Source organism: Microchirus variegatus (assembly GCF_963457635.1).
Source record: "Microchirus variegatus genome assembly, chromosome: 6".
Classification (NCBI taxonomy): Eukaryota; Metazoa; Chordata; class Actinopteri; order Pleuronectiformes; family Soleidae; genus Microchirus; species Microchirus variegatus.
The window spans coordinates 33,517,820-33,544,844 of record NC_139807.1 but is presented as its reverse complement, the minus strand read 5'-3'; the positions used below and the strand labels follow the sequence as shown (position 1 = coordinate 33,544,844).

The following is a 27,025-nucleotide window of genomic DNA, read 5'->3' as shown; positions in this document are numbered from 1 at the left end:
TATGTGTTGATTCTCTGTGTCGCCAGTAGGGGGAGTTGCTGATTTTGCCAAATATGAAAGATTTTTCTGTAAATTTGCAAATCTGGTGTCGAACAAAAAGTTCAGGCTAAAATGCCTTGTGGCGCAGGAACCTAATAAAGGAAATATATATATATATATAAAAAAACATTTATTTAGTATTTAGTGTTGTGTGTGGAAGAGAAAATGAGAAAAAACATCAAACTCAGACTGTGGTTTATTTGATGTTTTTAATAAAACAAATAAGCAGTTCAATATACAATATTACATGCTTCATTTTAAAAGACTTATCTGCTGTTTTCTATTGCACAAGGAGGTTTTCGACCGTCCAAGATCCAAAATCAATCTGATGACGCAGCATTCAAATCCAGCTTCTCAGGGGTTATTTAAAAAACAACAACAACAACAACAAAAGGAATGTTTAAGTAACGCAACAGCAGTGCAACAGACGTGCAGAGACCACCGAGCTCAACGCTAAAGAAAAAGGAATTCTGTGCAACAACAACAACAACAACAACAATCCGTTCACCCTTTTCTGTGAAAACTATTCTCCTCTAAGTGAAGTGAAAGCAGCCCTGTGAAACGCAGAAAACATAGCAAAGTCCTTCAGATAATATACAAAAAAAACTAATTAATTTAAGGCATATTCCTAAATATGAACACATATACAGAATCAGATCTTCAATGCCTGTTTTTTTTTAAAAATCATCTCATGTAAACAACACCATTCTCTCCTCAGTTTTGCAGGCTTGGCAAAAATGTTGTCCTTCATCAAGTCGACTTCCTGTGTCCGAGGTCGTACCTGTACCGATAAAGTGCTAATACACCACAGACCGCTCAGGTCACAGTACTCTGCTCTGTGTACCACGTATACTGGTCCGTGTACCACGTATACTGACGTATACAGCGACAACAAGAACAGCTGAGTCACCACATGATTTCTATATCGGTTCTTTGGTTCTTTTTTTTAAAAAATCGTTTAAAAACAATCACAGTGTGGCGATGGACTGAAGAACAGTTAGGCACCGTCATAAATAGAGCTGGTAAAAAAACGGTCCCACAGATTAAAGCGAACGACGTCAGCTCAGACAGATTATAAACGACAGGAAGGAGGAAGAAGAGGAGGAAGAGGAAGAGGAGGATGAGGAAGAGGAGGAGGAGGAGGGAGAGGAGGAAGAACACAGAAGGCTATAAATACAATAAATAGATTTGTTCACGACTCTGTGGGACGGTGGAGGAAAAACGGCCCCTGGGTCAAAGTGTCCTTCAGCCTCAGTTTGGTCAATCATCTGAATCAGTGATTCTTCATCTCTTCATCTCTTCATCTCTTCATCTCCTCATCTCCTCATCTCCTCCTCTCTTCATCTCCTCATCTCCTCATCTCCTCGTGCTGTGAACCTTCAGCTCTTAGATCTTTGTGACGTAGTTGTTGGGGAAAAGTCCTTGTTTTCCACGAAGTCGTCCAGTCCACCATCCTGAGGAATCTGAGGAGAAGAAGAAGAACGAGACACACAGAGAAAAGGGTAAGAGTTAGACACACACACTGAGGACTTTCACTGTTTCACTCTCACACACACACACACACACTCACCTTCTTTGATGACGTCGATGACGTCGTCAGCGTTGAAGCTCAGCTCGTCAGTGTCCTGAGCGTCGTAGGCGTACAGAGCTTTGCACTGAGGGACCTGAGGTTTGGGCTGAGGTTTGGGTTTAGGTGAAGGTTTGGGTCGTCCCCCTCCAGGTGCAGGTCTACTGGCTGAGGGTCTGTGAGCTCTGAGGTCAGAGGACGACAAAGACAGACGCACAGGAAGTGTCAGGAATAACCCGTCGACACACGGTCACGTCACTGAGCCGCAGAGAACTCTGGGAAATATGAGTGTGAGCATCATCATCATCACTGTTTGAAATCTTTGTTTTTAGTGAAACTGGCAGTTCACAAAGTGACCACAAGATGGTGATATAATGCTCACATACTTTACATATTTCCCTGCAACAGAATAAATAAGAGCAAGTAAACACTGAGAATATGAAGCAAAGAGAGTTGATCCAGAGTCAGTGACAACTTCACTGCTTAGATTTGTGTCTATTATATATACTCTATATACCTGTATATATATATACATATATATATATGTATATATATATATGTACAGTTATGTGTATGTACAGTTATATATATGTACAGTTATTTGTATGTACAGTTATATATATGTACAGTTATATATATATAATAATATATATCTATAATATATGTACAGTTATATATGTACAGCTATATATATATATATAATATATATCTATAATATATGTACAGTTATATATGTACAGTTGTGTGTATGCACAGTTATATGTATGTAAAGTTATGTATATGTAAAATTGTGTGTATGTACAGTTATATGTACAGTTATATATATATATATATATATATGTACAGTTATGTGTATGTACAATTATGTGTATGTACAGTTATGTATATGTACAGTTATATATATATATATGTGTACAGTTATGTGTATGTACAGTTATATATGTACAGTTATGTGTATGTACAGTTATGTGTATGTACAGTTATATGTACAGTTATATATATATATATATATGTACAGTTATGTGTATGTACAATTATGTGTATGTACAGTTATGTATATGTACAGTTATATATATATATGTGTACAGTTATGTGTATGTACAGTTATATATGTACAGTTATGTGTATGTACAGTTATGTGTATGTACAGTTATACACAGTATGTAGTTATATGTGTACAATTATGTGTATGTACAGTTATATATGTACAGTTATATACAGTATGTACAGTTATATATTTACAGTTATATATATGTACAGTTATATACAGTATGTACAGTTATATATGTACAGTTATATATATGTACAGTTATATATGCACAGTTATATACAGTATGTACAGTTATATATATGTACAGTTATATATGTACAGTTATATACAGTTATATGTGTACAGTTATATATGTACAGTTATATACAGTTATATGTGTACAGTTATATATATGTACAGTTGTGTGTATATTTTTTTTCTTCAACACAAAAGTGTGAACGCTTGACTGAGGATCAACTTGTTCAAGTTGCACCACCACATACATTTATACATATACAGTACATATATATACATATATATATATATTATATGTATAAACACAATTATGTTTTAAAGTGACTAAAACCAATCTCAGTTTCAGTCTGACATGAACAAAGAGGATGATTCTATCTCCACTAAACATGAACGCTGTGTCAGACACAAACCATCCTCATCCTCATCCTCATCATCATCTTCATCATCATCAGGTGAATCTTCTCTAATCCTTAATCCTCATTAATCCTCATTAATCCTCATGAATCCACCACCACAAACACTTCAAACTCTCAAACTCACATTCCTCCGTTTGAAGCTGGTCGTCTGTCTCCATGACTACAAAAGAATAAATTATCCAGATTATGTCAGATTACAGAAGCACAAGAATATCCACTGATGTGTGTTTGTTTATTATTATTATTGTTACTGTTAGTGATGTGAAGTCTGACCTTTGACCTTTGACCTTCACTCCACCACAACCTTTAGTCTTTAGTACGTTATGTTTGTCATTTAGAAGAAATGATAATATGATAATGGTCAACACAGCGTGATTGACAGCTGATTGTTGACCAACACGTGTTTTACCAGATTTAATTCACTGTTCACACACACATCTACACTGCAATGGTACAGTCCATAAAGATGGATACAGAGAACACACAAAGTCATGTTTTAAAAAGTCAAAAATAATAAAATTCTTTGATATTTTAGAGTTAAAAACGACACAAATAATGTTCAAAGCAAAACTTAATTTACTACCTGGTAATTTACAGAGATTATTCTGGAGAAGGGTTTTATAATCTGAGGGGGAAATTAGATTTCACAACTGTGACTGTGTAAGGGGGGAAAGTACAACCTGATTGAGTTTAAATAAAACGTATAAAGAGGAAGAAGGTGCATAGAAATAAAAATAAGATGATTATACAGAGGAGACGACCTACGAGCACTTTTTTTACGTCTGTTTTAGCCCCTCCCACTTCCAACTTCTCACGCTTTTTCACCAAAACCTTTTAAATACGCACACATTTTCACCAGGATTGATGCGGACGCAAAATACGTGAGTTTTAGGGGATAATAATAATAATAATCCTTTCAGTTTCAAGAGGGTTCTTGCTCAGTCGTTCTTGAACCCTAAAAATAATAATAAAATAAATAGAATGGAGAAGGGCTAGTGTTACATACGTTTATTCTTCTTACTTCTCCTTTTCAGACATGTTGAACTGTATTTTGTTGCTTTATTTAGTACGTTTTATTTTTTGTCAAAAAAAAGTTATTCTTATTATTATATTATTATTCGTTTTTTATCTATTTTTTTTCTTATCTTTTCATTATTTATTTATTTTTTGTTGTCGTTTGAACGGAACTAAACGTCTGTGCAGCGACGCGGCAGCGCTAACATCGCAAAAATCAAAGATTTAAACCAGGATTCTACGAATAAAACCACAAAGTTTTCATGTACGACTACGACAGATTCTATCAGACGTTTCCTCACAACACAACATATGTGACAACAACTGTGAAAGAGTCGTCTCTAACACATCAGAGAGTATTTACAGTGACAGTAAACCAGGAGCCTCAAACTCAAAATGACCTGGGGGCCAGTCAACTTATGGTCAGGTCAAGTGAAAAAAGTTTGAAATATTAGAAATTATAATGATATCTTGATGATTTTGGCTGACATTGCACACCCTTTCAAAGTAAAAGTGTTTGTTTTTATATACAGTTCAAGAAAAAAACACATTTATGACGCAAAATGAATCTGTAAATAACAAAAACAGACAGAAATAATAAAACGTTAAAACATTAAAGGGACACTGTGTAGTATTTATGGGTTTATATAACCCAAAATCCACTTTTTTATAAATATTATATGCTCCTGCATTGTCTAGTCACCGTATAATAGTTTTTGTTTCATTTTCGTAGTGTTTCAAAAAGTCATGTTAAATAACATGGTCGCAGACCGCGGTTGCATAGCCACTGTTAGCAGAGAGACGCCATGTTTCTACAGGAGCCTGTAAGGACAAACGCAAGAGAACAAATCAAGCGTCGCTTTACTGCTACGGCCGCGGTAGCTCCGCCATCTCCCTCGCCTCACAAACCTCATCTGCTGACACGGAGAAAGACGACGAGGACGACATTTGACCCTCCGAGGATACCGTAGCGCTCAGGGAAGGGAGGGGGTGAGCAGAGGAGCAGTTCTTTGTTGTAAGTTTCAGCCTCTCCTCTAGATGGCACTATAAACTACTTACTTCACCTTTAAATCAAAATTAAATTAAGTATTGAGGACCTCAGGACATGGACGGGCCACATGAGGCCCCCGGGCCACGAGTTTGAGACCCCTGCAGTAAACGGTCGTGTGTGTGTGTGTGTATGTGTTTCCAGGTTCTCACCCTGCGGCTCCCTGATCAGGGACTCTGAGACAGTTGAGGTCGGGCTGCTGTCGGCCTCCTCCTCCTCCTCCTCCTCCTCCTCCTCCTCCTCGCTCCTTCAGCTGGTTGATGTTGTTGGGCAGGAAAGGTCTGCTCTGGTTGGCGGACGCCTGATTACTGTGATGCTGTGAGTTTCTCTGGTTTGCGACGTGGTTGGTGTTTTTCAGGCCTCCGTTCTGATGAGAAACTGTAAAACACACAGAGTTATTATTATTATTATTATTATTATAGATGATCCACACGATCAGAAGCTCAAACCCGGTCAGTTCTGTACCTGGAGGCCCCGGTGCAGCCCGGGCTGGGATGTTCTGGTGAGTTCTGGAGCCGTTAGAACGACCCGGAGTGAACGTCTTCCTGGTGGGACCTGAGGATGAAGAGTTTCAGGAAATAAAACAACAGGTTCTGAGAGATTCTTTGTGAGCGACTGGAAACTGGAGAAAAATGAAAGAATGATCTATATCTCTGTGTGTGTGTGTGTGTGTGTGTGTGTGTGTGTGTGTGTGTGTGTGTGTGTGTGTGTGTGTGTGTGTCCATCACACACACAGGTACGGTTTGGAACAGTTAAGCCCTCAGTCAGGCTTGTGTTTCTACTGAGAACAGTATCTTTACTTTGTAAAGCAGACTGTGAGCTGTGTTGGCGAGATGTCGTACCACTATGAGGACAACAAGCAACGATCTAATCATGCAACACAACAGACAACAACACAACAGACAACAAAGGAGGACGTCCAGCAGCTCAGTTTGTGGCCGTTTGTCTCAACAAAACAAAGTCGAGCTCTGTATAAGAACAGACTGCGGACGATGACTCGTGTTCGCCAAGAGAAAGTTACCGAAAAATAGAACAGTTTGGAACCGGTTGTTTTGGTACTTTTTTTATTATGTTTTATGTTTTCACCGGAGTTTGTCAGTTTTTTTGTCTGTTTCTCAGCAACATAACTCAAAAAGTCGCAGGCAGATTTAGGTGACATTTTCAGGAAATGTCCGATATGAGACCAGGAACAAGAGATTACATTTTGGGCGTGATCCGTAGACGCTATGACTATTTTTATTGCTATTTTGTGCCTTGGCAGAGGTTAGCTAAACACGTTTTAGCAAATCATGTTTTGTGATTTGCGTTTGTGTTTTTTGTTTTGTGATTTGAGTTTTGTAATTTGAGTTTTGTGATTTGTGTTTTTTGTTTTGCATTTGTGTTTTGTGATTTGAGTTTTGTGATTTGAGTTTTGTGATTTGTGTTTTGTGAACAAACACAAACACAAGGGCCGGTGTTTAGCTAACTTTGTCGCGCTGCTGTCCCCTGTGACGTTACAGTCCTCACTACAAGTACAGAATCCTGCATCGAGCAGAAAACGCGAAAAAACATTTACTCACAACGGAAAACAAAACACAAATGCTGAAAACACAAAAACATTAACTTGCATATATGTATTGTGATTTGCGTTTTTGGTTTTGCATTTGTGATTGTGTTTTATGGTTTGCATTTGTGTTTTGTGTTTTGCACCTCAGGGCCACCGTACTATCTACATTTACATGATGCTAAAATACAATCTATAATCAAACTGTGAGAGGGAACTGCTTCACAGGTTACATATACACCATTTATATAGGATTATGAGTGTATGACTGTGTCAAAGGTCACTAAAGGTCATTGTTGTACTCACGTGTGTTCTTAGGAAGCCCCGGGCCGACGCTGACCTGCAGTGATTTGCTGGTGGGCTTCAGCACCGGCTCGTCTCCCTGACCCTGGACAAAGATCACCTGACGTGATCCACCTCCGCTCAAGAAGCCCCAGTTCTCCTTCTTCAGTTTCATCTCCAGTCTGAGAACGAAGAACAAAACAAAGAGTTCAGTCCGACGCCTTTCACAATCTCGTCTCACTGTGACATTTCAGTTTGAAATCTAATAAATTTAAATGATAATTATTAATAAAAATAAAAAAAAAAGCTGTCTATGTGTTTTTAACTGAATTAGGACCATGTTGCACCACTGAATCCAAAAATGACCTCCACTTTTCTCAATCAGGTCAAGTTTTTATGCTAAAAAAAACATATGTAGCTTTGTTCAGAAAGTTGACCTGATTGAGCAAAACCAATGATTTTTGGATTCAGCACATCAACATGATCCTAAATCAGCTAAAAAAAACTTAAACAATACATTTAGTGTTGACCAGTGTATAGACGTGAGAAAAATCTGACAAAAGACAGAACCATTGTTATAAGAAGTGTGATGTTTGAGGAATAATTACACATTAATAAGTACAATAATAAGTACACATTAATGAGTACAATAATAAGTACACATTAATAAGTACAATAATAAGTACATATTAATAAGTACAATAATAAGTACACATTAATAAGTACAATAATAAGTACACATTAATTGTCATGAATGTTGGTAGATGTTTGTTTGTTTTGTGTAATTCCATAAACTACTTACAGCCACCAGGGGGCGACTGTGGTCAGTTTGACAGAACAGAAGTTGATGGGACAGTGAGCAGAGACACTGACTCTGATTCAGCTGTTCAATAATAAAACCTGACGTCACGTGTGTAAATAATGTATAATTCAGAGGAAAATAGAGGATAAAGCAGAGTTCAGTGAGGACTGAACAGCAGGACTTTACTCACGTGTTGTTAAACTTGAGCGGCAGCTTCCTCTTGGTTTTCTCCTCGAACCTGCGAGCCAGTAAACTGATGAACTCCGTCTTAAAGACGCAATCCAGCAGGCTGTCGTACTCCTGCTCGTGCAGGATCATGAAGTCGTCCTGCATCGTGCTGAGAAAGACATGAAGACATGAGATGAAGTGTGTGAGTGTGTGTGTGTGTGTGTGTGTGTGTTGTGCTCTGCAGAATCATCTTCCACATTAGCATAGACACAGAAGGAGCCTCATAATCCAACAACACAAGGAAACTCTGTTCCTCACAGTGAAGTCAGTGAAGTCAGTGAAGTTCGTCTGTGATGAGCTTTTTACGCCTCCTCCTTCCCTTCATGGCACCACCTGGTCCACATTAGCTCAGTGACTCCAAAGCCACACGATTTCTACCTCACTAACAAGTCCTACACTCAACAACAAAGGCCTCTGCTTTTATTTCTCCTTCTCTTTGTGGTAATAAATAAATCCAGGTTCTTTCAGGAGAAACATCTCTGAGATAAACCTGCACACACACTCTTGTACTTGAGGACCGCGTAAAAGTGCCGACAAAGTGAGGACCAGCATTTCAACTTTATAAATCAACACAATTACAAATATCTATTTCATGAATGTCCTCTAAATAGAACTACTGGGTGCAGTACATTAAAATGTCTGCAGGTGGAGCCCCAGAGCAAAAAGTGTGTGAAACACCAGGGCTGGAAAACTGGTTTTTGTACCAGATTGAGGAGCAAAAACAGAGTATAACATGTTTACGACCTAAGGAAGTGATTTCAATGAAAACAAAGTGAGGACCGGACAAAATGTCCTCACTTTGTAAAAATGACCTCACTTTGTTGGTTAAAAACCCTCACTGGTCCACAGTATGCCACAAGTACAAGAACGCACACACATTATTGTACTTGCTGCACACTGAGGACCAGCATTTCCACTTTATAAAGCAACACAATTACAAATATCTACTTCATGAAGAACCTCTATAAAGAACTACTGGGTGCAGTACCATAAAATGTCTGCAGGTGGAGCCCCAGAGCAAAAGTGTGTGAAACACCAGGGTTGGAAAACGGGTTTTTGTACCAAATTGAGGAGCAAAAACAGAGTATAACATGTTTACAACCTAAGGAAGTGATTTCAATGAAAACAAAGTGAGGACCGGCCAAAATGTCTTCACTTTGTAAAAATGTCCTCACTTTGTTGGTTAAAAACCCTCACTGGTCCACAGTATGCCACAAGTACAAGAACACACACACATTATTGTACTTGCTGCACACTGAGGACCAGCATTTCCACTTTATAAATCAAAACAATTACAATCTATAAAGAACTACTGGGTGCAGTACATTAAAATGTCTGCAGGTGGAGCCCTAAAGCAAAAAGTGTGTGAAACACCAGGGCTGGAAAACGGGTTTTTGTACCAAATTGAGGAGCAAAAACAGAGTATAACATGTTTACAACCTAAGGAAGCGACTTCAATGCAAACAAAGTGTGGACCGGACAAAATGTCCTCACTTTGTTGGTTAAAAACACACACAGAGGAACAAACACAGAGCTGAACCTGACGTAGATTCATATAATAAAGTCCACACGTTTCCCCTGTGTGACATTTAGAGGAACATGAGTGAGATGATAAATCCAGACTGTGACCTTCAGCAGATTAATGACTTTGTGGAATATACAGTAAAGACACTTCCTGCATCACAGAGCATGGTGGAGCTCACTTCAGCTGTTTTGGAAACAAACTCATGAAGTCAGACTCAAGGACACAACATGGAACATGGAGTTTAAAAGCCTGATTATTAAAGACTTAAAGACAGAACATGTAGATCCTGTCATCTAATGAACCGTCTCTGCTTTCATTTCCAGGGGAAAAACCCTGTGAAACATCAGAATGAGGAAGGAAATATTCTGCACTGTTCACCGGTGTATTGTCTTTGACTTTATTGTGTTTGTGTGTTTGTCACCGATGAATCACAAACGACTCAGTGACGACATAAACCAAACCAAACATGGTCTCTGTTTGTTTGTTTGCAGCATGATTTTTAAACACATTTATATAAAGATGAAGGCTATTGTTCAGGTAGAAATTATTCGATTTTGCTGCCGATTCAAACACAGACTTTGGGAAAGTGAGTGAAAGTCTTGGTGGAAGTTTTCTTTGCTTTGTTCGAGGATGATTTGATGAAAATGCTCCGTTAACTGAAGACAGTAGAAAAACAGTGTGTTTAAACCTGTGACATGAGAGGAAAGCAGCGCTCTCACACCTCTGTTTTTGAGAATAATTCAGGTTTAACTCATGAGTAAAATCATGATTCTGTTTCCCACGAAAGCCAAATTCATACTCCTGCGTAAGGGGACAACGGAGACGACGAGGGCTGTGATTGGTCCTCAGGACAGGCCGAGATAACGCTGCTCTGAGCGTCCACAGAGGCAGAGCTGATCACCGCCGACAACGTTGCTGCCAAACTATAAATACGTCATATCTTAACACACACAGCACATGTTTAGACTCTAAATGGATCATTTCTCGCCTCAAATGATCTTAAAACTGCGTTCAGGGACAGAAAAATATTTATTTCAGGTGAGAAACGACCACTGTTTCAATGTTATTCAGCTGCAACAACAACAACAACAGTCTTTCTCTCTCGGACACCATTGCTCACTGTAGCCCCGGGGTGTCAAACGTACGGCCCGGGGGCCAGAACTGGCCCACCAGAGGGTCCAATCCGGCCCACAGGATGAATTTATTAAAATGACAATGTCAAATGGATCCAGTGTGATGTGCAAATGGTACATTTAGGCATAATATTGTTGAAATTGCACTTATATTTCTCCATAAATTTCAGGTTTTGTGAAAAGATACTTTTTTAATTCAGAGTTCTTGTTGTTCATAGATTATTATGCTATTAGTTTACTGCAACTTGTGCTGTATGTGGCCCCTGAAGAACAATGATTTTGACATGCCTGATGCAACAACCTTGCGTAGCGACCCCTACTGATCGGGTGGGGAATTGCAGCGCATATCAGGCACCACGACGGAGAACTATGAAGACTTGAGAGGTCTCCGTGGTTACGCAGTCGTAGACGTATAATGTGGCCTTTAGAGAAAGGTGAGGAGAACCCATGTGTGCTGTGGTTTAAGGTCTTGATGGTGAGTTTGTACCTGAGCGACAACGCCAAGATCTTGTCCACGTCGATCTGCCTCTTCAGCACTTCCGTCACCAGACCTTTCTCCGGTCCCTGTTTCACCTTCTCTCGTCCGATCAGGTAAACAGACTTTGGCGTCAGGATCAGGTCTCTCTTTATTCCCTTTATGGAGCAGGAAAACACTTTAGCTAATGTTCCTGCGAACACGTGAACACGTGAACACAGAGTGAACCTGGAGGAAAACCAACCTTGAAGCGTCGGTCGTATTTTGTGACTTTGTCGGCAAAGTCGATCTTCTCTCTCTTCCCCAGGAACTGACGCAGCTCAGGTCTGTCGTCCATGCCCAGGTAATCCCCCACAAAGTTCCTGTTCAGACTGTGTCGCCTCCTCTCTTTACGATTCAGCAGCAGATCAGACGCTGGACGAACACAGTGAGGGTTAGTGGGAGACGATGAGAAAGACTCTTAAAAAACAAAACGAGCTGACGAGTAAACCTTTAAAAACACTCACCTTCCTCTCTCATCTGGACGTACTTCTTGCGAGCCACATATTTCCTCCAGGCTTTCTGGATGGTCCGAGCGTAGCCGTCAAACTTTCTCTCCCTCGTTTCTTCCAACAGAAAAAGCTGTGAAGACAAAAGAAAAACAGACACTTCATCATCACACAAAGACGAACGCGGACTTCAGGACGTGAGTTCACTTCTACAGACAAGTTTAACAAGTGTTTTCTGCAGATAATTAGAAACTGTGACTCGACAATCAGATTTTAATCTAAATTACGATTTATATTGGTGTGTGTGAGAGTCAAAACTAGAGATTAAACTAGGTCAAAAACGAGGTCATAAACCAAAGTCTTAGAGACTGTGATGGAGGTTCCTGCAGATTTAAGACATGTTTTTCTATAATATTTATCACAAATGTCACTCTGTTTTTCTGTAAAATGAATAAAACAGTTTCCACTAAACTCGTTTGTTGGAGCTAACTATTTATTTATCGTTAATATTTAGTGCTGTTTACTTTAGTATTTTGTTTAGTGGGTCTTTAGTTTTGGTTATTTTTAATCAATTTATTTGATTTCATTATGATTAAATTTCTATTAGTATTCCAGTTGATTCTTTGTTTACTTTAGAAGTTTCTTGTTGATTGTTTGTGTTTCGTTTCATTCGGGCACGTTAGCGGCGCACCTGAAGTTAGCTAGGCTGTCGGCAAGGACCCAGCATGCACCTGGGCGGGAGAGGCACAGGAATGTTCTTTGTTCTTTTGTTTGCTCGTCTTCTTGGTGAAATAAATAAACCACGTTTTTGTTGAAACTGGACTTTTTTCAACAAAAACGCCACAACCCATGGTGCAACATTGGCCTTTAGATTTGTATAATTTCAAGTTTGATTTGAAACTATCATTTGTTTGACACGCGGTCACTACAACGTTAAAAACGTCCAGTTGTGACTTCCTCTGTCCCCTGGTACAAGGATCTGAATGTGAGTGAAAAGAGCTCTGTCATTTCCTGATGGACAGAAAACATGCAATCACACACTGTGTGTGTGTGTGTGTGTGTGTGTGTGTGTTCGTGTGTGTGTGTGTGTGTGTGTGTGTGTGTGTGTGTGTGTGTGTGTGTGTGTGTGTGTGTGTGTGTGTGTGTGTGTGTGTGTGTGTTCGTGTGTGTGTGTGTCCTCTGTGTCGTCTCAGACTAAACATCCTGCCCACGGCCTCAGCTCAGCTCAGCTCAGCTCAGCCTCAGACTGACGGCGTGGAACCACGAGAACCAGAAAACTGTGACTTTAAGAGTTCTGAGGAGAAACCAGGACTGAGTCACTACACTCTTAGAAATAAGGGTTCCAAAAGGGTTCTTCTACAAGGGCTGAGGTTCTACCTGGAACCGTTTGCTTCTGAAAAAACCTTTTCCCGAAGAAAGGGTTTTTCAAGGGTTCTTGGTAACACTAATGGTTCCAGTAAGAACCATTTTGATCCAGAGAACCTTTTAAATCCTCTTCGGCTTATCCTCATAGGAGAACCCCTTTTGGTTTCAGATAGATCCTTTTTTTATAAAGATTCCACTTGGAACCTTTATAACCAAGGTTACCAAGAACCTTTTTGGAGGATTCCCCCAAGAACCCTTTTAAAAGCCTTTAAGGGGTTTTAAAGGGTTCTCTGGATCAAAATGGTTCTTACTGGAACAATTAGTGTTACCAAGAACCCTTGAAAAACCCTTTTTCAGAAGCAAATGGTTCCAGGTAGAACCTCAGCCCTTGTAGAAGAACACTTTTTGGAACCCTAAAACCCCTAAAAAGGGTTCTCCTATGAGGACAAGCCAAATAACCTTATATGGTTCTACTTGGCACTTTTATTTCTAAGAGTGCATATAACTAAGGCTTCAGTGTTTTTCACCACACTCTTAGAAATAAAAGTGATAAGTTGAACCATATAAGGTTCTTCGGCTTGTCCTCATAGGAGAACCCTTTTTTAGCTCCAGGTAGAATCTTATTATAAAGGTTCCACCAAGAACCCTTTACCAAAGAAAGGGTTTTTCAGAAGCAAATGGTTCCAGGTAGAACCTCAGCCCTGGTAGAAGAACCCTTTTGGAACCCTTATTTCTAAGAGTGTAATGGTTTTAAAATAAAAGTTTATAGCCTTAATAAGTCTTTCGTATGTACTTGAGGGAGGGAATGAAAACAAAGTTCATCATCATCATCATCATCATCACACAGAGCGATGAGGCCAAACATGGAGTTTATTCTTCAGATGTGAAAGAGCAGAACTCATCCATCAGAACTCACACAGAGGAACTCTTCTTCTCCACAGAACTAATGAAGTGTCAGCGTCTTATCAGACACTGAGGTTTGTTTGGAGAACCATGACAGAACATGTCAGATCATGTCAGCTCATCTCTGCCCTCTGTGATATTTGCCTTTCATTAAAACACCTCAGTCTGTGGCTGCTGTGAATGAGTGAAGGCATTCAGCCTTCTACACACACACACACACACACACACATCTGTGTGCATGATGTGAGCAAATGTTAATAAGTGAAGGCACGAGCGTCACAAACGCCGCTTTCATAGACATCGTGAAAAAAGAAAACGGTGGAAAAAGACGAGCGTTCTCTTCTCTCTCTTTTACGATGTCACCTCCTCCACAAACATCAGGTTTTAACTCCAGAGCTAAATGTTGACGCCGTACAAAGGTTCAAGCTCCGCCCACAAACACAAGGATTCAAACATACGTTATAGTAGTTATCATCACGATAGTGTGTGTTCAAGTTTATTTCCCCCGCTGAGGTGGTTTTAATTGGTTATTTGATCATTTAAACACAGCCTGACCTCCTCAAGCTTTTATTTTGGTACATCCGGTTACAGGCGGTGTGCATTTGCATATTAGCTAAATATTTAGTTTCAAAGAAACATTTAGATTTAGATTTAGATTTAGATTTAGATTTGAATTTACATTTAGCATTTAGATGTAGGGTTAGGGTAAAGCGGTAGATAATGGATGGATGGATGTAACATTTAGATTTATATTTAACATTTATATTTAATATTTAACATTTAACATTTATATTTAATATTTAATATTTAATATTTAACATATATATTTAATATTTAACATTTATATTTGGATTTTTTATTTAGATTAAACATTGAAATGATATTCTCACAAGAGAAGTAAATATCACAAAATTCACAAATATTGCTGTAAATCTGGTCAAAACAAGTTTTTAATACATGTTTTTTGCTAAATGTGACATAAAAGTTGCCGTTTATTTTAGCATAAAAAGACGCGAACGACGTCATGTTTACGTGCCGCGACATCAGTTTACCAGTTAGCTCCATTAGCTGCATTAGCTCCTTTAGCGTTAGCCTACAGTGGAACTGGAGCGGTCTGTTTATTAAAGGAAAAGAGCAGCGCTAACAAATAACGTTAGCGTACCTGTGTGCTGCGTATGTGTGCCTCTGTTTTTAAAGGTTAGCGTTACTTTAGAGTCACGTAAACATGACGTCACGCGGGCCTTTTTCCGGTCAGTCGTCATGGAAACGCGCCGTGCGTTAACGTTGACGCCGTTAAACGCCGTTGACGCGTTAACGCTCGACAGCACTAGTATTTTTCCAGCTTCTACATCTGCGAACGTACCGATTCTGGAGCTTTGACGAAGATCTTGGTGCGACCGAGCTGGAACTGGTCCTGGTCCATGTTGACGGAGCGCAGCAGGTGAAGGACGCCTTGTTTCTCGTCTCCTCGCCACGTCGGCCACGACTCTTTAGTCAGGATGGCGTATCTGAGGAAACGGAGAGTTTATCTGATAATTATGACTCTTTGAGTCTTAACTGACGACATGAACACGTGTCAGGTGTTTTTTTTACCTGTTGAGGAACTTCTTGAAGATTCTGCGGTAGGCGTAACCAGCACGCCTCACCCTGATGTTCTCCTTCAGACCCAGATATTCAACCTGGTGTTTCACTCTAAAAGAACCAAAGTCAAGTTTAGACATTTAGAGAAAGTTTCTTCTTCTCTTCTGTTGATAAACGATCACAAATAACCAGTCGGCGTCAGATTTGAACCAAATAATAAAGTCAAACAGAACATGGAGCGTTTTCTCAGACTCTTGTTTTCTCACGTAATCTCTCATTTTAAAGGTTTTATTTAGTGTTTATCGATCGTTTCAGCTGAGGTTAGAGAAGTCAGCGCTGAACTTTGACGCTGATATTGTTCCATAACTTCCACTTCACTCCTCACAGGTCATTGTATGTAAAACAGCAGCATCAAAAACAAAGAGGACAAAGAGCTCAGACTTCCTGTGAAAACACTGGTTCCGCTGCTAATTAACGTGATTCTGTGGCAACAGGAAGTTTCACAGGCTCTGAAACAATGTTCACTTTATACTGAATCTGCAGCAAACTTCACTGAGAGTGAAGAAGAAGAAGAAGAAAGAGCGGGAAACTGAAACAAAAGGATAAAGATCCTGCTGTGTGTGTGTGTGTGTGTGTGTGACTACTTCTAAAAGACAAACAACAACAAACAAAAGACAAACTAGATCACAGCAACGACCCAGAGTTTAGTTTCTGTTCAAAATATTAGCGTTTATCGCTTATTTATAAATGACTGTCAGGTTTTTATGAAAAATAAAATTTTAAAAACATTATTTTCTTTTTTTTGTATATGTAAGTATAATATAAGTTAATATGATAACTATCTTTTCTTCTTCTTTTCATTCATTAAAGAACGTCTAACACGTGGGATCTGTTTAGACCTGAGAATAACATCTGTCCTCCAGACAGCACTGAGTCTGACTGTACAGATGTTAGTGTGTGTGTGCGCGTGTGTGTGCGTGCGTGTGTGTGTTTGTGTGTGTGCGAGAGAGAAAATCAACTCTATTTTAACATGAAATAAGATTTTAATCATTAAAAAATGTATATTGTGGTTACAGAGATGTGAATGTATTGGTGCCAATTAGTTTCAGACGCTCTTTAATGCGTCCACGTGTGTCCTTGTGTGTCCTCGTGTGTCCTCATGCGTCCACATGTATCCTCATGTGTCCTCAATCCACATCTGAGAGTGTTTTTATAATCAAATATGATGTATTTGTTCTGTTGATAAAGAAGAATCCTGACATGATTGGATCATGGCTCAGGAACCGATGTTAAACCCAGGTCTGAACTGGGTCTGGGTCTAGGACTGGGTCTGGGACTGGGACTAGGACTAGGATGTATGGAGGTTTGACATGAATGGTCTACATGTGAGAGGCTGAGGATGAAGGACAGAGTCTCAGTCACTCACCGACTCTCCTCCCAGTCTCTGGGCTTCTTGGTTTCATTGGGTTTGATGCAGCGGATGTAGTGAGGAGTGCATTTCATCAGAGTGCTCACCAAGTCGTTGGCTTGTTTCTGAGGAGAGGAAACGAAAGAAGACGTCAGCAACATGAAGAAGATGATGATGATGATGATGACGACGAACAATGCTGAGACTGAATTAATGAGCGTTTAACTGACATGAGAAGATGAAGCAAACGCACACATTTATGTCAACAGACTTTTCCACGGCAACACTGATAAGAAGACACACGCACACACGCACACACGCACACACACCTTTATTTTGCTGCCTGCAGTCGTAGGTCGACCTTTCTTCTCAGCGTTGAGGTTCTCAGGGAACAGAGCTCTGATGAAGGCTCTGTGTCAGGAAACAAAAAGAACACAACAACATGAAGTCTGGTATTGACAACAAAAAAAAACACACACAAAACTAAACTAAACCAAACTACGTCTCAGACCTGAAACAACAAATATGTGGAGTTACCACGACAACCAAAACAAAGGCAGTTAATAATTAAACAAACTGAAGGACGTTCGTCTGAGGTCACTGCTCTGGATTCCTGAAGCATGTGAGAAAATCTGAGAGAAGAACAACAACTCACACAAGCACGGATATATATATATATATATATATATATATATATATATATATATATATATATATATATATATATATATATATATATATATATATATAAATATATATATATATATATATATATATATATATGTATGTATGTATGTATGTATATGTACATGTACACGTGTACACTTATGTGGTGTGAAGTATTCATGCAAACACAAACCGCATAAATCAATTCTTTGTTCTATTAGATAATATTCTGGTAATATTAATGTAAAACTATTATCTTAGACAAACTGAAATTCATGCTCCTTTATTCTTTATTTTCATGGTAATATTTTTAATGCAGAGTCAGAACTTGATCTTTGGACCAGTTTCTGTATCATAATCTATAATTATGGTTAAAAAATGCTCTTATAGCTGTTTCTGTTGTGTCTGTAACTTTACTTTTACTTTGTTATTAATAAAAAAAAACCTGAATATTAAACTGATGAAATAAACAACATGATATGGAATATAAAATGTTCCACTTTCTGACTAAAATAATGAATGAATGATGAATGAATACAAGAGTTAAATAAACACATGAACACTCGTGTTGTTGTTGTTGTTATGGAAAAGCTTGAGTGACGATTTTACTGTGAAATAAAACAGTGATGATTTAATATTTATTTACAGACTCAGACAAGAAGCTGAGACATTTGAAATCTCTCTATGTTATATATATGATATAATTTAAAGTGTGATATGACGCGTTCACCTGCTGCTTCACAGTCTGACGTCACTGACGTTTAGTGCTTCATTTTTTCTGTTCTCAGTCCAGACCTCTGTGGTTTGATCTCACACTGATATTTGTTTGATTTCAGAGCCATGGACACAGAAGAAAGGACCAGTGTGTGTGTGTGTGTGTGTGTGTGTGTGTGTGTGTGTGCTGACACTGCTGCTCATTTCTTTCTTCTCTTTTCAGACTTCAAACCTGCTGCTGCTCTGAAGGAATGAGGCCTTTTCCTTCCTTCTCGTGCTTCCTTTATTTGTGACCGTGCCAAACTCTTTTATCTGTGTGTATATTTATATATACTGTATGTACACTAAGTTTTGGCTCACTTAAGTTAGAAATGTCATTATTTTTTATGCAAAAGCACTTTTATTTCAATGAATCTAACATTAAATGAATCATAAATACACTCTATACATTGTTAATGTGGTAAAAATGTCTGGTTTTTAATGTAATATGTACATAGGTGTATAGAGGCTCATTTCCAGTGTTCTGATGGTACATTGTGTTTACTAATGGAGTTAGAAGACTATTGTTTACTCACATTTCACTGCTCTGCATCAGCTCAATGAGGTCGGTAAAGAGAACGTCACGGTTCCTCTCACAGAAACCCTCTGCATCATAGGACACCTGAGGACAGAGGACACTGTTAAACCTGTGTGAAAACACTTCACATCATTCTCTCTGTGTGTTTAGATGTGTTGTCACTCGGAAACATTAATGCGCTGAACTCAGGAAGTGATTTGTTTAATGTTGAGACAGAGAGAGAGAGAGAGAGAGAGAGAGCGGCGACACGACGCTGATAAATGAAGGCGGCTGTCGACGAACTGTGAGAGTGAGACTGAAAACACAAAAGAAATACCAAAGAGAGGCAGAAGAATGACAACAACAACAACAATAATAATAATAATAATGATCTTGGAAGGGTCTAGTACAATTTGACGCGTTTTTCATCTTCCGAGGATAAATGGCCTCAGAATAATAAGCTCATTTATGAAACGTGCAAAAACGACAAGAAATACGCCAAATCCAAGATGGCGGACTACCTGTACCATTTGAGGTCATGGTGTCAAGAGGATTTTTTGTTCGTCTCGGTCTGGGCAATATACCCTTCGATTTTCAAGAACTTGGGCGCAACTAAACTTTTTCCAGCTCCATGGGGACCTGACCTGTGGGGGGCGCTACTGACCCATTTTGCGTTGGTTTGTCACCAAGTCCATTATCATATATAAGTTTTCGCCAGTTCTGATGTGCGTGCAAATTTTTCGTCCGTTTCCACGCACGTTTAGGGGGTCAAATACAAGTTCGAACACGGAAAATAATAATAATAAGAAGAAGAATCAGTAGAATTTCAATAGGTTCCACGTCACTTTTGTGTACGAGGTCAGAGTTTACACTCTCTTCTAAAAGCAGCCGTGTTTTAAAGGTGTAGAACTGTGTGTTGTGATATAAACAACACTGAGCTGATAAATGAAGGCAGCTGTCGACGAACTGTGAGAGTGAGACTGAAAACACTGAGTGATTTCTACTCATCAAATAAACCACTGCATCACATCTGTCAACAAAGACCAAAGAGAGGCAGAAGAACGACGTCAGCTTCAAAACGCATGGAAATAAAAACAGATATTTTGACCTAAATCACAGGTTTGGATTTTATGGGAAGAGAAAATGAAAAGTTTTTAAAGGTGTAGAAGTTTCTGTGTGACTGAGAGAGCAGGAATGTCCTGAGCTGGGTCACGGGAGTCTCTCCAGTCTTTCTGCTTACGCCTCATTAATCCTGCAGCGTGTGTGTGTGTGTGTGTGTGTGTGTGTGTGTGTGTGTGTGTGTGTGTGTGTGTGTGCGCACACATCTGCAGGCCGACAACCGGCGGGAACAACCTCGGGCCAGACCACCAAAACAAAGAGAGCCACTGAGGGAAAGGAGGCGGGTAAACGGACGTATGACGACGACGACGCTGTGAGACACATGTGCTCGGACAAACCACCATAAATGGTGAGGGGGGGTGCGAGAGGAGGAGAAAGAGCTGGAAAATGTAAAAAACACTCCCATGACGACACAAACTCCCGAATTAAAAGAAAAACCGGCCGCACAAGCGCCGTTTATGACGGTTCACAGACGAAAGGGCGCGACAGGAACGAGCTCCTGAAGCAGCACCAGAGAATAAATAACGACGCCTTAAAAAAAGATTCTATTTTCAGCTTCTTTAACAAGAACTCTGCACATTACGGCTGCTCCTGTTAACGCTCTGTTTATTCAAGCATCAGCAAATACAACAAATGTCTTCTTCTTCATATAAAACTTCATATAACGACAGAAAAGTGGCATTTAAGGACTTTTTACTCTCTATTCTCTGTAATTGTGTATTGTATGTTTTAGGGTAACATCTGTGGAGTGGATCCCTCACCTGTGATTCTCCCTAAGGTTTCCCTGTCATAAGGGTTTTTTCCCTGGTAGTTTTCCCTGACTCTGATCGAGGGTCTAAGGGTACAGGGTCTTAAGTCAAATTTAAGACTTTTTTAAGACCATAATGAACACAATTTAAGACCCATTTCACATCCATACTGGCAAAAAAGTACAAAACACATGAAGGAAAACTGGAGCCACAAATTGATGAACTATGCTAAAATGCTATGCCAAACTGTAACGCACAGCACGCTAGCTAGCGGTGCTGGATAAATTGTCCCCGGGCAGCAGCACAGGTGACCTACTTTAGTTCTGTGTTGTAGTTCTGTTATCGCATCCTCAAAAACAGAAACAATTCAAAGCGAGACTGAAGTTTATGTACGTTTTAAAGGCGCCATATGTAAGAATGTGGCCAAAAACGGTTACTACACTCAAATTCAAAATACTGTAATAATAATAGTAGTAATAATAATAGCAGCTGAGACTCTACTGACTGCAATGATTGGTAGACGGCGGTAGGTGGCGCCACATGACGCCAAAACATGATTTCAAAACATAAACATGATTTGCAGTCTGCAAAAAATATTTTTTTAATGCAAATATTTTGTCTGTGCTGTTGTTGTTGGTGAGTTCAGTTTGTTATATGAACATTATTCCTGAGTCTCTGTGACATATTAGGAGGATTTTATGATTTACTACATAATGCACCTTTAAATAAAAGTAACATTAATAGATTTTTAAGATTTTTAAGACCTCCTTGAAACATAAACATGTATTTACCTTCACATCTTTCTTAAAACTGCATTCAATCTGCATCAATCTTTCTCTTCCTGGACATTTTGGGATCATTGTGGATATCACTGCAAACTAGCGGCGGGATGCCGTCACTTCACGGGTAACACAATCGCCATGCATTGTGGGAAATGTAGTTTATAGTCAACGCATGCCTAAAAGCAGCATAGACCTCGCGGGCCACATATAATGACGTGGCGGGCCACATCTGGCCCCCGGGCCTTGAGTTTAACACATGGATGTTACCAACCCTGTGAAGCCCCGTGAGACAAACTGTGTTTTGATATAAAACTTTATATATATAACGTGTACTTATACGCAGAAGTGTACTGCAGCTGACCTTGCCAGCGTAGTGGTGGATGATGAAGCCCTGGTTCCAGCTGTTGAAGTGTTCATGAGTGTTGATCTGGACCCGGAGCTTCTGTAACATGGTCTGATCGGCTCCTTCTCCCACCGCGTGCATGGTCGCGCAGACGTCGTCCAGGACGCACATGACGCCCGGTGGATTCTGGGAGAACAGCAGGGAAACAACGAGAGGATCATTAGCAGTAAGGCTAACCTTTAAAAACAGAGGCACAAATACACAGTACACAGGTACACTGGTTATTTGTTAGCGCTGCTCTTTTCCTTTAATAAACAGACCGCTCCAGTTCCACTGTAGGCTAACGCTAACGGCGCTAAAAGGAGCTAATGCAGCTAACGGAGCTAACTGGTAAACGGTGTCTGGACTCCGGTGTTGCGGCACATAAACATGACGTCTATCGCGTCTTTTTCCGGTCAGTCGTCATGGAAACGTGTCGTGCAGTAACACGCGTTAACCTTTTGCACAACACTAGAAAATAAATCTTATAAAATCATCAGATATTAGAGTAAACGATGTTAATGTGCACGTCTGAGTTTAAATGCAGCCTGAATTATTTAACTGAAAATGCACGTTGTTCAGTGGTGTTTTTCAGAAGCAAAGAGAGTCGTATTCATAGTATTGTTGATATAAACACACGATAAATCATTATCTTTGATGGAGAATAAAACAGACTGTGTTCCTCACTGTGTTTGACTCCCTTGTGTCCAGAGTTAATCAGTGACTTTGTGTTTGCACAGTGGAAACAGTGAGAACACACACACACACACACACACACTCGTCTCTAAAGTGACTAAAGTGTCAGGCACTGATTCAGATCTGCTGCTCCTCTGTTTTAGAGCTCTATAATTAAATAATTGTCATGAAGAGACTCGTTCGACACACGCGAGGATATGGAGTTATAACTGATGTGAACAGAGCAGGAAAATAATGATGTCTGCTCATATCTCGGTTTATTTTCATTGATAATAAACACTGAGATTTAGGGTGAATTCCAATTCCTTCTTAATCCTCAATCTCAAAAATGTTCTCCCTCTAGTCCAAGTTCTGTCCTGATTCTCAGAAAAATTAAGTTGAGGCCAAGTTTAAGGGCTGTAACGCCCTCAATATTGAGATTTTCCGAGACCACCCTTGGGAGCAAGGGCTACCCAGAATGCATTGTGTGTTTTCACATAACAAAGATGGCGCCGAAAGCAGCGAAACGAGTGCGATACAAATGAAGCATTTTCTTTGTTAATAGAGATATAAAAATGATCTTAGTTTAGGCCCATATTATGGATTACTGACGTCATTGTTGAGTAACATTTATTTTTATTTGACCATCTTTTGTCAATAGTCGGCCGGTGTGGTTTACTTTTCAATAAGTCGTGGTGTGTGGTAACTGTCAGCTGAATATTTGTATGAGTATCATCTTATAACTAACTGACAACCTAATAACTTGACTGACAAACGGATCAGAATAAATAATCCTGACGTAAATGTGTTCTTCTTCTTCTTCTTTTTTGGAGTTGACAGACTGGACGCAGCTTTCTCAGTATTCTGCCCCCTACAGTCTGAAGACGTATCTGCATTTAAGGGGTGTCCCATTTCTAAGTGACAAAATAACCCTCAACACTTGGTTTTGAGGCCAGTTAAGATTAAGGGTCAAGATAGGAAATGGAATTGGCTCTAAAAATAACTTTACAAGACTATAAAACTTAGTTTATCAGTGACCCACTAAGGGAAGAAACATTTCATAAATCAAGTTTCCAAACAAACGTGTTGGGAAATCAGAGAATATATTTAGAATATTCTATTTCATTATCATAGAAACAGTAAATCTGAGGCTGTTTTTCTGGTTTTATTGTGCAGGTTTAGTCTATTTTAACTTACTTGTGTATTTGTTCTAATGCTTTATCCTTTTAACTGCGTCATTAACTCTATTATTCCTATTATTCACAAACAGTTGATTTACTTTGCTCTCGATGAGATCGCAGACGATCTTGTTGTTGAAGTACTCGATAGGACTCCACTTGATGCCCTCCTGTACATACTCCTCCTGTAACCAGAGAGAGTCCACAGTCACGCCATTAAAACATCTGATATTAACATGATTAATAATAATAATAATAATAAAGATAATAATAAAGAAGAAGAATAACGTGTGGAAACGTCACCTGCTCGGCCTTCAGCGTCAGCTCGATGAAAATCTGCTGCAGCTTCTCGTTCACAAAGTTGATGCAGAACTGTTCAAATCCATTTTTCTAAAGAACACGGAGAACACAGTCAATACACACACACACACACACACACACACACACACACACACACACACACACACACACACACACACACACACACACACACACACACACACACACACACACACACACACACACACACACACACACACACACACACACACACACACACACACACACACACACACACACACACACACACACACACACACACACACACACACACACACACACACACACACACACACACACACACACACACACACACTCTGATCTTCATCTCTCTGTATAATGATCAGTGGTCTCTAAAACACAGCCCAGCTTTTCTTACGCTGTGTAAACATGAACGTGATCGTGGAGCAGAAACAAGAAGCACATTCATCATGAGACTCAAAGCTCCAGACGAAGCACTGAAGGAGCTTCTACACGAGAAAGGTTCCTATTCTGAATGGAGTTCTATTCAAAGCAGAAACACCAAGTTTCACCACAGACGATTATTCTTCATCAACGACAGACATTCATTAAAAGTGAGTGGACGTTAACACCACAGTGGAAACATCACAGATTTAACTTCTGCTAATCCACAACATTAGGCATCTTCTTCTTCTGGAGACAGAAGTCCTTCCTCATCCAACATCGTCCTCTGTGAGCTACTATTAAACCTTGCTTTAAAACAAAACCTTTCATTCTCGACCTTCATCTCTAGAAAATATTCTCACAAACACAGACAAACAAATGTCTAGGAAACATAATCTCCTTACGTGGAGTTAACAATAAAACAAAAGCACATCTTATTTGAGACTAATGAGCTTAGCAGAGCTTGTTGAACGTCTGCCGTCTTCATCAGGAGATGGAACTTAATCCACACACTTAATTTGTCTCATCCTCATCCAAGTTAATTCATCTGATTTAATCTTTAAACATCACAGTGTACGAAACGGTTCAAAAACACTCACCTGGAAAATTTCAAATCCATAAATGTCCAACACGCCGATATTTAACTCCTGATGATCTTTGACCACGGCTTTGTTGATGGACTGAAGTCAGAGGATAAACAGAGGTTTGTTTAACGCTGCAGCTGCAGCAGATATATGTATTTAATGATTTATTTAATGTAAAGTAACTGTACCTCGACCAGGTAATCAAAGACGCGTGAATGCAGAGCTTTGGACAGAGCGTCGCGGGTGTAACAGGCCTGCTCTACGTTCAGAGTCACGTCGATGGACTCCAGAGCGTTTCCCCACTTACTGTCCATCTTTCTGCTCGTCAGCTTCTCCTTCAGGCGATTCTGATCGATCCCAAGAAGAAACGCAGGGAAGGCAAGAACTGTTGAGAGGGAGAGGAGGAGAGGAAAGAGGGAGAGAAAAGAGGGAGAGAAAAGAGGGTTAGAAATAAAGACAAGGCAAGGACGTTTCCCTCGAACAGCATTGCCGAGTGGTTTTCACCCGAGCAAATAAAGGGGCAGAATAACGCCAAAGCTGCATCCAGTCTGTCAACTCCAAAAAAGAAGAAGAACACATTCTAGACATTCGTCTACGTTGTCTTTTAATGTTCGTTTTATTCGATTAAACATGGACTTAAATGAAAACTGTGTCTGCTTCACACACAGTTGTGATGAGAGATGATTAAGTTTTCTCCTCTTTTATTTACAATCCTTGTGAAACAAAAGTGTCAAACGTTGCCTAAAAAGCGTTATGATCTGCTGCAGATGAACATGTTAGTTAAATATAAAAGTTGTGCTACATTGAGTTATGAGAACCAGAGCTGCGTGTTTGAAATAAAGCAGTTTAACTCATAATGTAAATGAATATGTAGGAACTTGTTGGTTTAACCTTTAAATCAGAGAACTATTGCAAATACAATGCTGAAATAAAGTGTTATCATCTGATGATAAGGTTCCAGTGACAATGAGAGGGAAACCACTGGAACGAAACATCCTTCAAAGTCAATTTGGCCCAGATGAGCTCAGATTACAGCTCAACGCAAAATGGAATAAAAGTATAATTGGCTCCAAGTCTCGCCGTTTAAATATATAAAAAAAGAGAAGTGTTGAGCACAAACCACAGATCATTTGCCCCAAACCTGGCGTTGATGTTGTCCCTGGAGAGTCCCTAACTCTGCCTTATTACACTGACTCACTTCCCCTAAGAGGAAATAGCTCTGAGGGCTGCACACTCACTGTGTCTGGGAATGCATCAGCAGCAGAAACAGCAGCAGCAGCAGCAGCAGCAGCAGCAGCAGCAGCAGCAGCAGCAGCAGCAGCAGCAGCAGCAGCAGCAGCAGCAGCAGCAGCAGTAACAGGGTGTGAGTGAGTGAACGTACGTCTGCTCAAACAGCAGGAAAAGTTATTCTTTGTGTGGAGCAGGAAACGTAAGGATTACATAGACTGGAGCAGAGTCTTTGTCACAGTGTGACCTTCAGGTGCTGCTGCTGCTGCTGCTGCTGCTGCTGCTGCTGCTGCTGCTGCAGGTCATTTGTTAGTCAAAGCTGCAGAGGTTTGTCGAGCACGAGGCTTCACTCAGTCACCAACGATCATCCTGTCACTCTCCTCTACTTCAGCTTATATTTAGGATTTATTTATTATAATAGGTAACAAAGACACCATGGTTTCATGCTGAATGAAGAGGACTCAGGTCTCTATACTGTGGTCAATGTAAAATAATGTAAAACAATCATTCAAAGCTACAAAATCCACTATATCAGCTATTAAAAAAG

At 39.7% G+C, this 27,025-nt stretch overlaps 1 protein-coding gene across 2 annotated transcripts in view; it reads right to left on the bottom strand.

Moving 5' to 3' along the window:
* Positions 1-367: 367 nt before the first annotated feature.
* Positions 368-27,025, bottom strand: part of myo1ea (myosin IEa) — a 52,870-nt gene continuing 26,212 nt past the window's right edge. The window contains exons 10-29 of one of the 2 annotated variants that reach the window (XM_083891228.1): positions 25,440-25,636; positions 25,267-25,347; positions 24,227-24,313; positions 24,025-24,108; positions 22,050-22,217; positions 19,058-19,143; positions 17,432-17,513; positions 17,121-17,227; positions 15,707-15,805; positions 15,477-15,621; positions 11,864-11,978; positions 11,602-11,771; positions 11,370-11,515; positions 8,187-8,333; positions 7,219-7,376; positions 5,835-5,924; positions 5,522-5,747; positions 3,432-3,467; positions 1,610-1,791; positions 368-1,502 (exon numbers count right to left, since the gene is read on the bottom strand). In XM_083891228.1, the coding sequence (XP_083747354.1) occupies positions 1,426-1,502; positions 1,610-1,791; positions 3,432-3,467; positions 5,522-5,747; positions 5,835-5,924; positions 7,219-7,376; positions 8,187-8,333; positions 11,370-11,515; positions 11,602-11,771; positions 11,864-11,978; positions 15,477-15,621; positions 15,707-15,805; positions 17,121-17,227; positions 17,432-17,513; positions 19,058-19,143; positions 22,050-22,217; positions 24,025-24,108; positions 24,227-24,313; positions 25,267-25,347; positions 25,440-25,636 (2,483 nt within the window). In that variant the 3' untranslated portion in view covers positions 368-1,425. Of the gene's footprint in view, positions 1,503-1,609; positions 1,792-3,431; positions 3,468-5,521; positions 5,925-7,218; positions 7,377-8,186; positions 8,334-11,369; positions 11,516-11,601; positions 11,772-11,863; positions 11,979-15,476; positions 15,622-15,706; positions 15,806-17,120; positions 17,228-17,431; positions 17,514-19,057; positions 19,144-22,049; positions 22,218-24,024; positions 24,109-24,226; positions 24,314-25,266; positions 25,348-25,439; positions 25,637-27,025 lie in introns of both variants that reach the window. The other variant, XM_083891227.1, reaches the window with a different exon arrangement.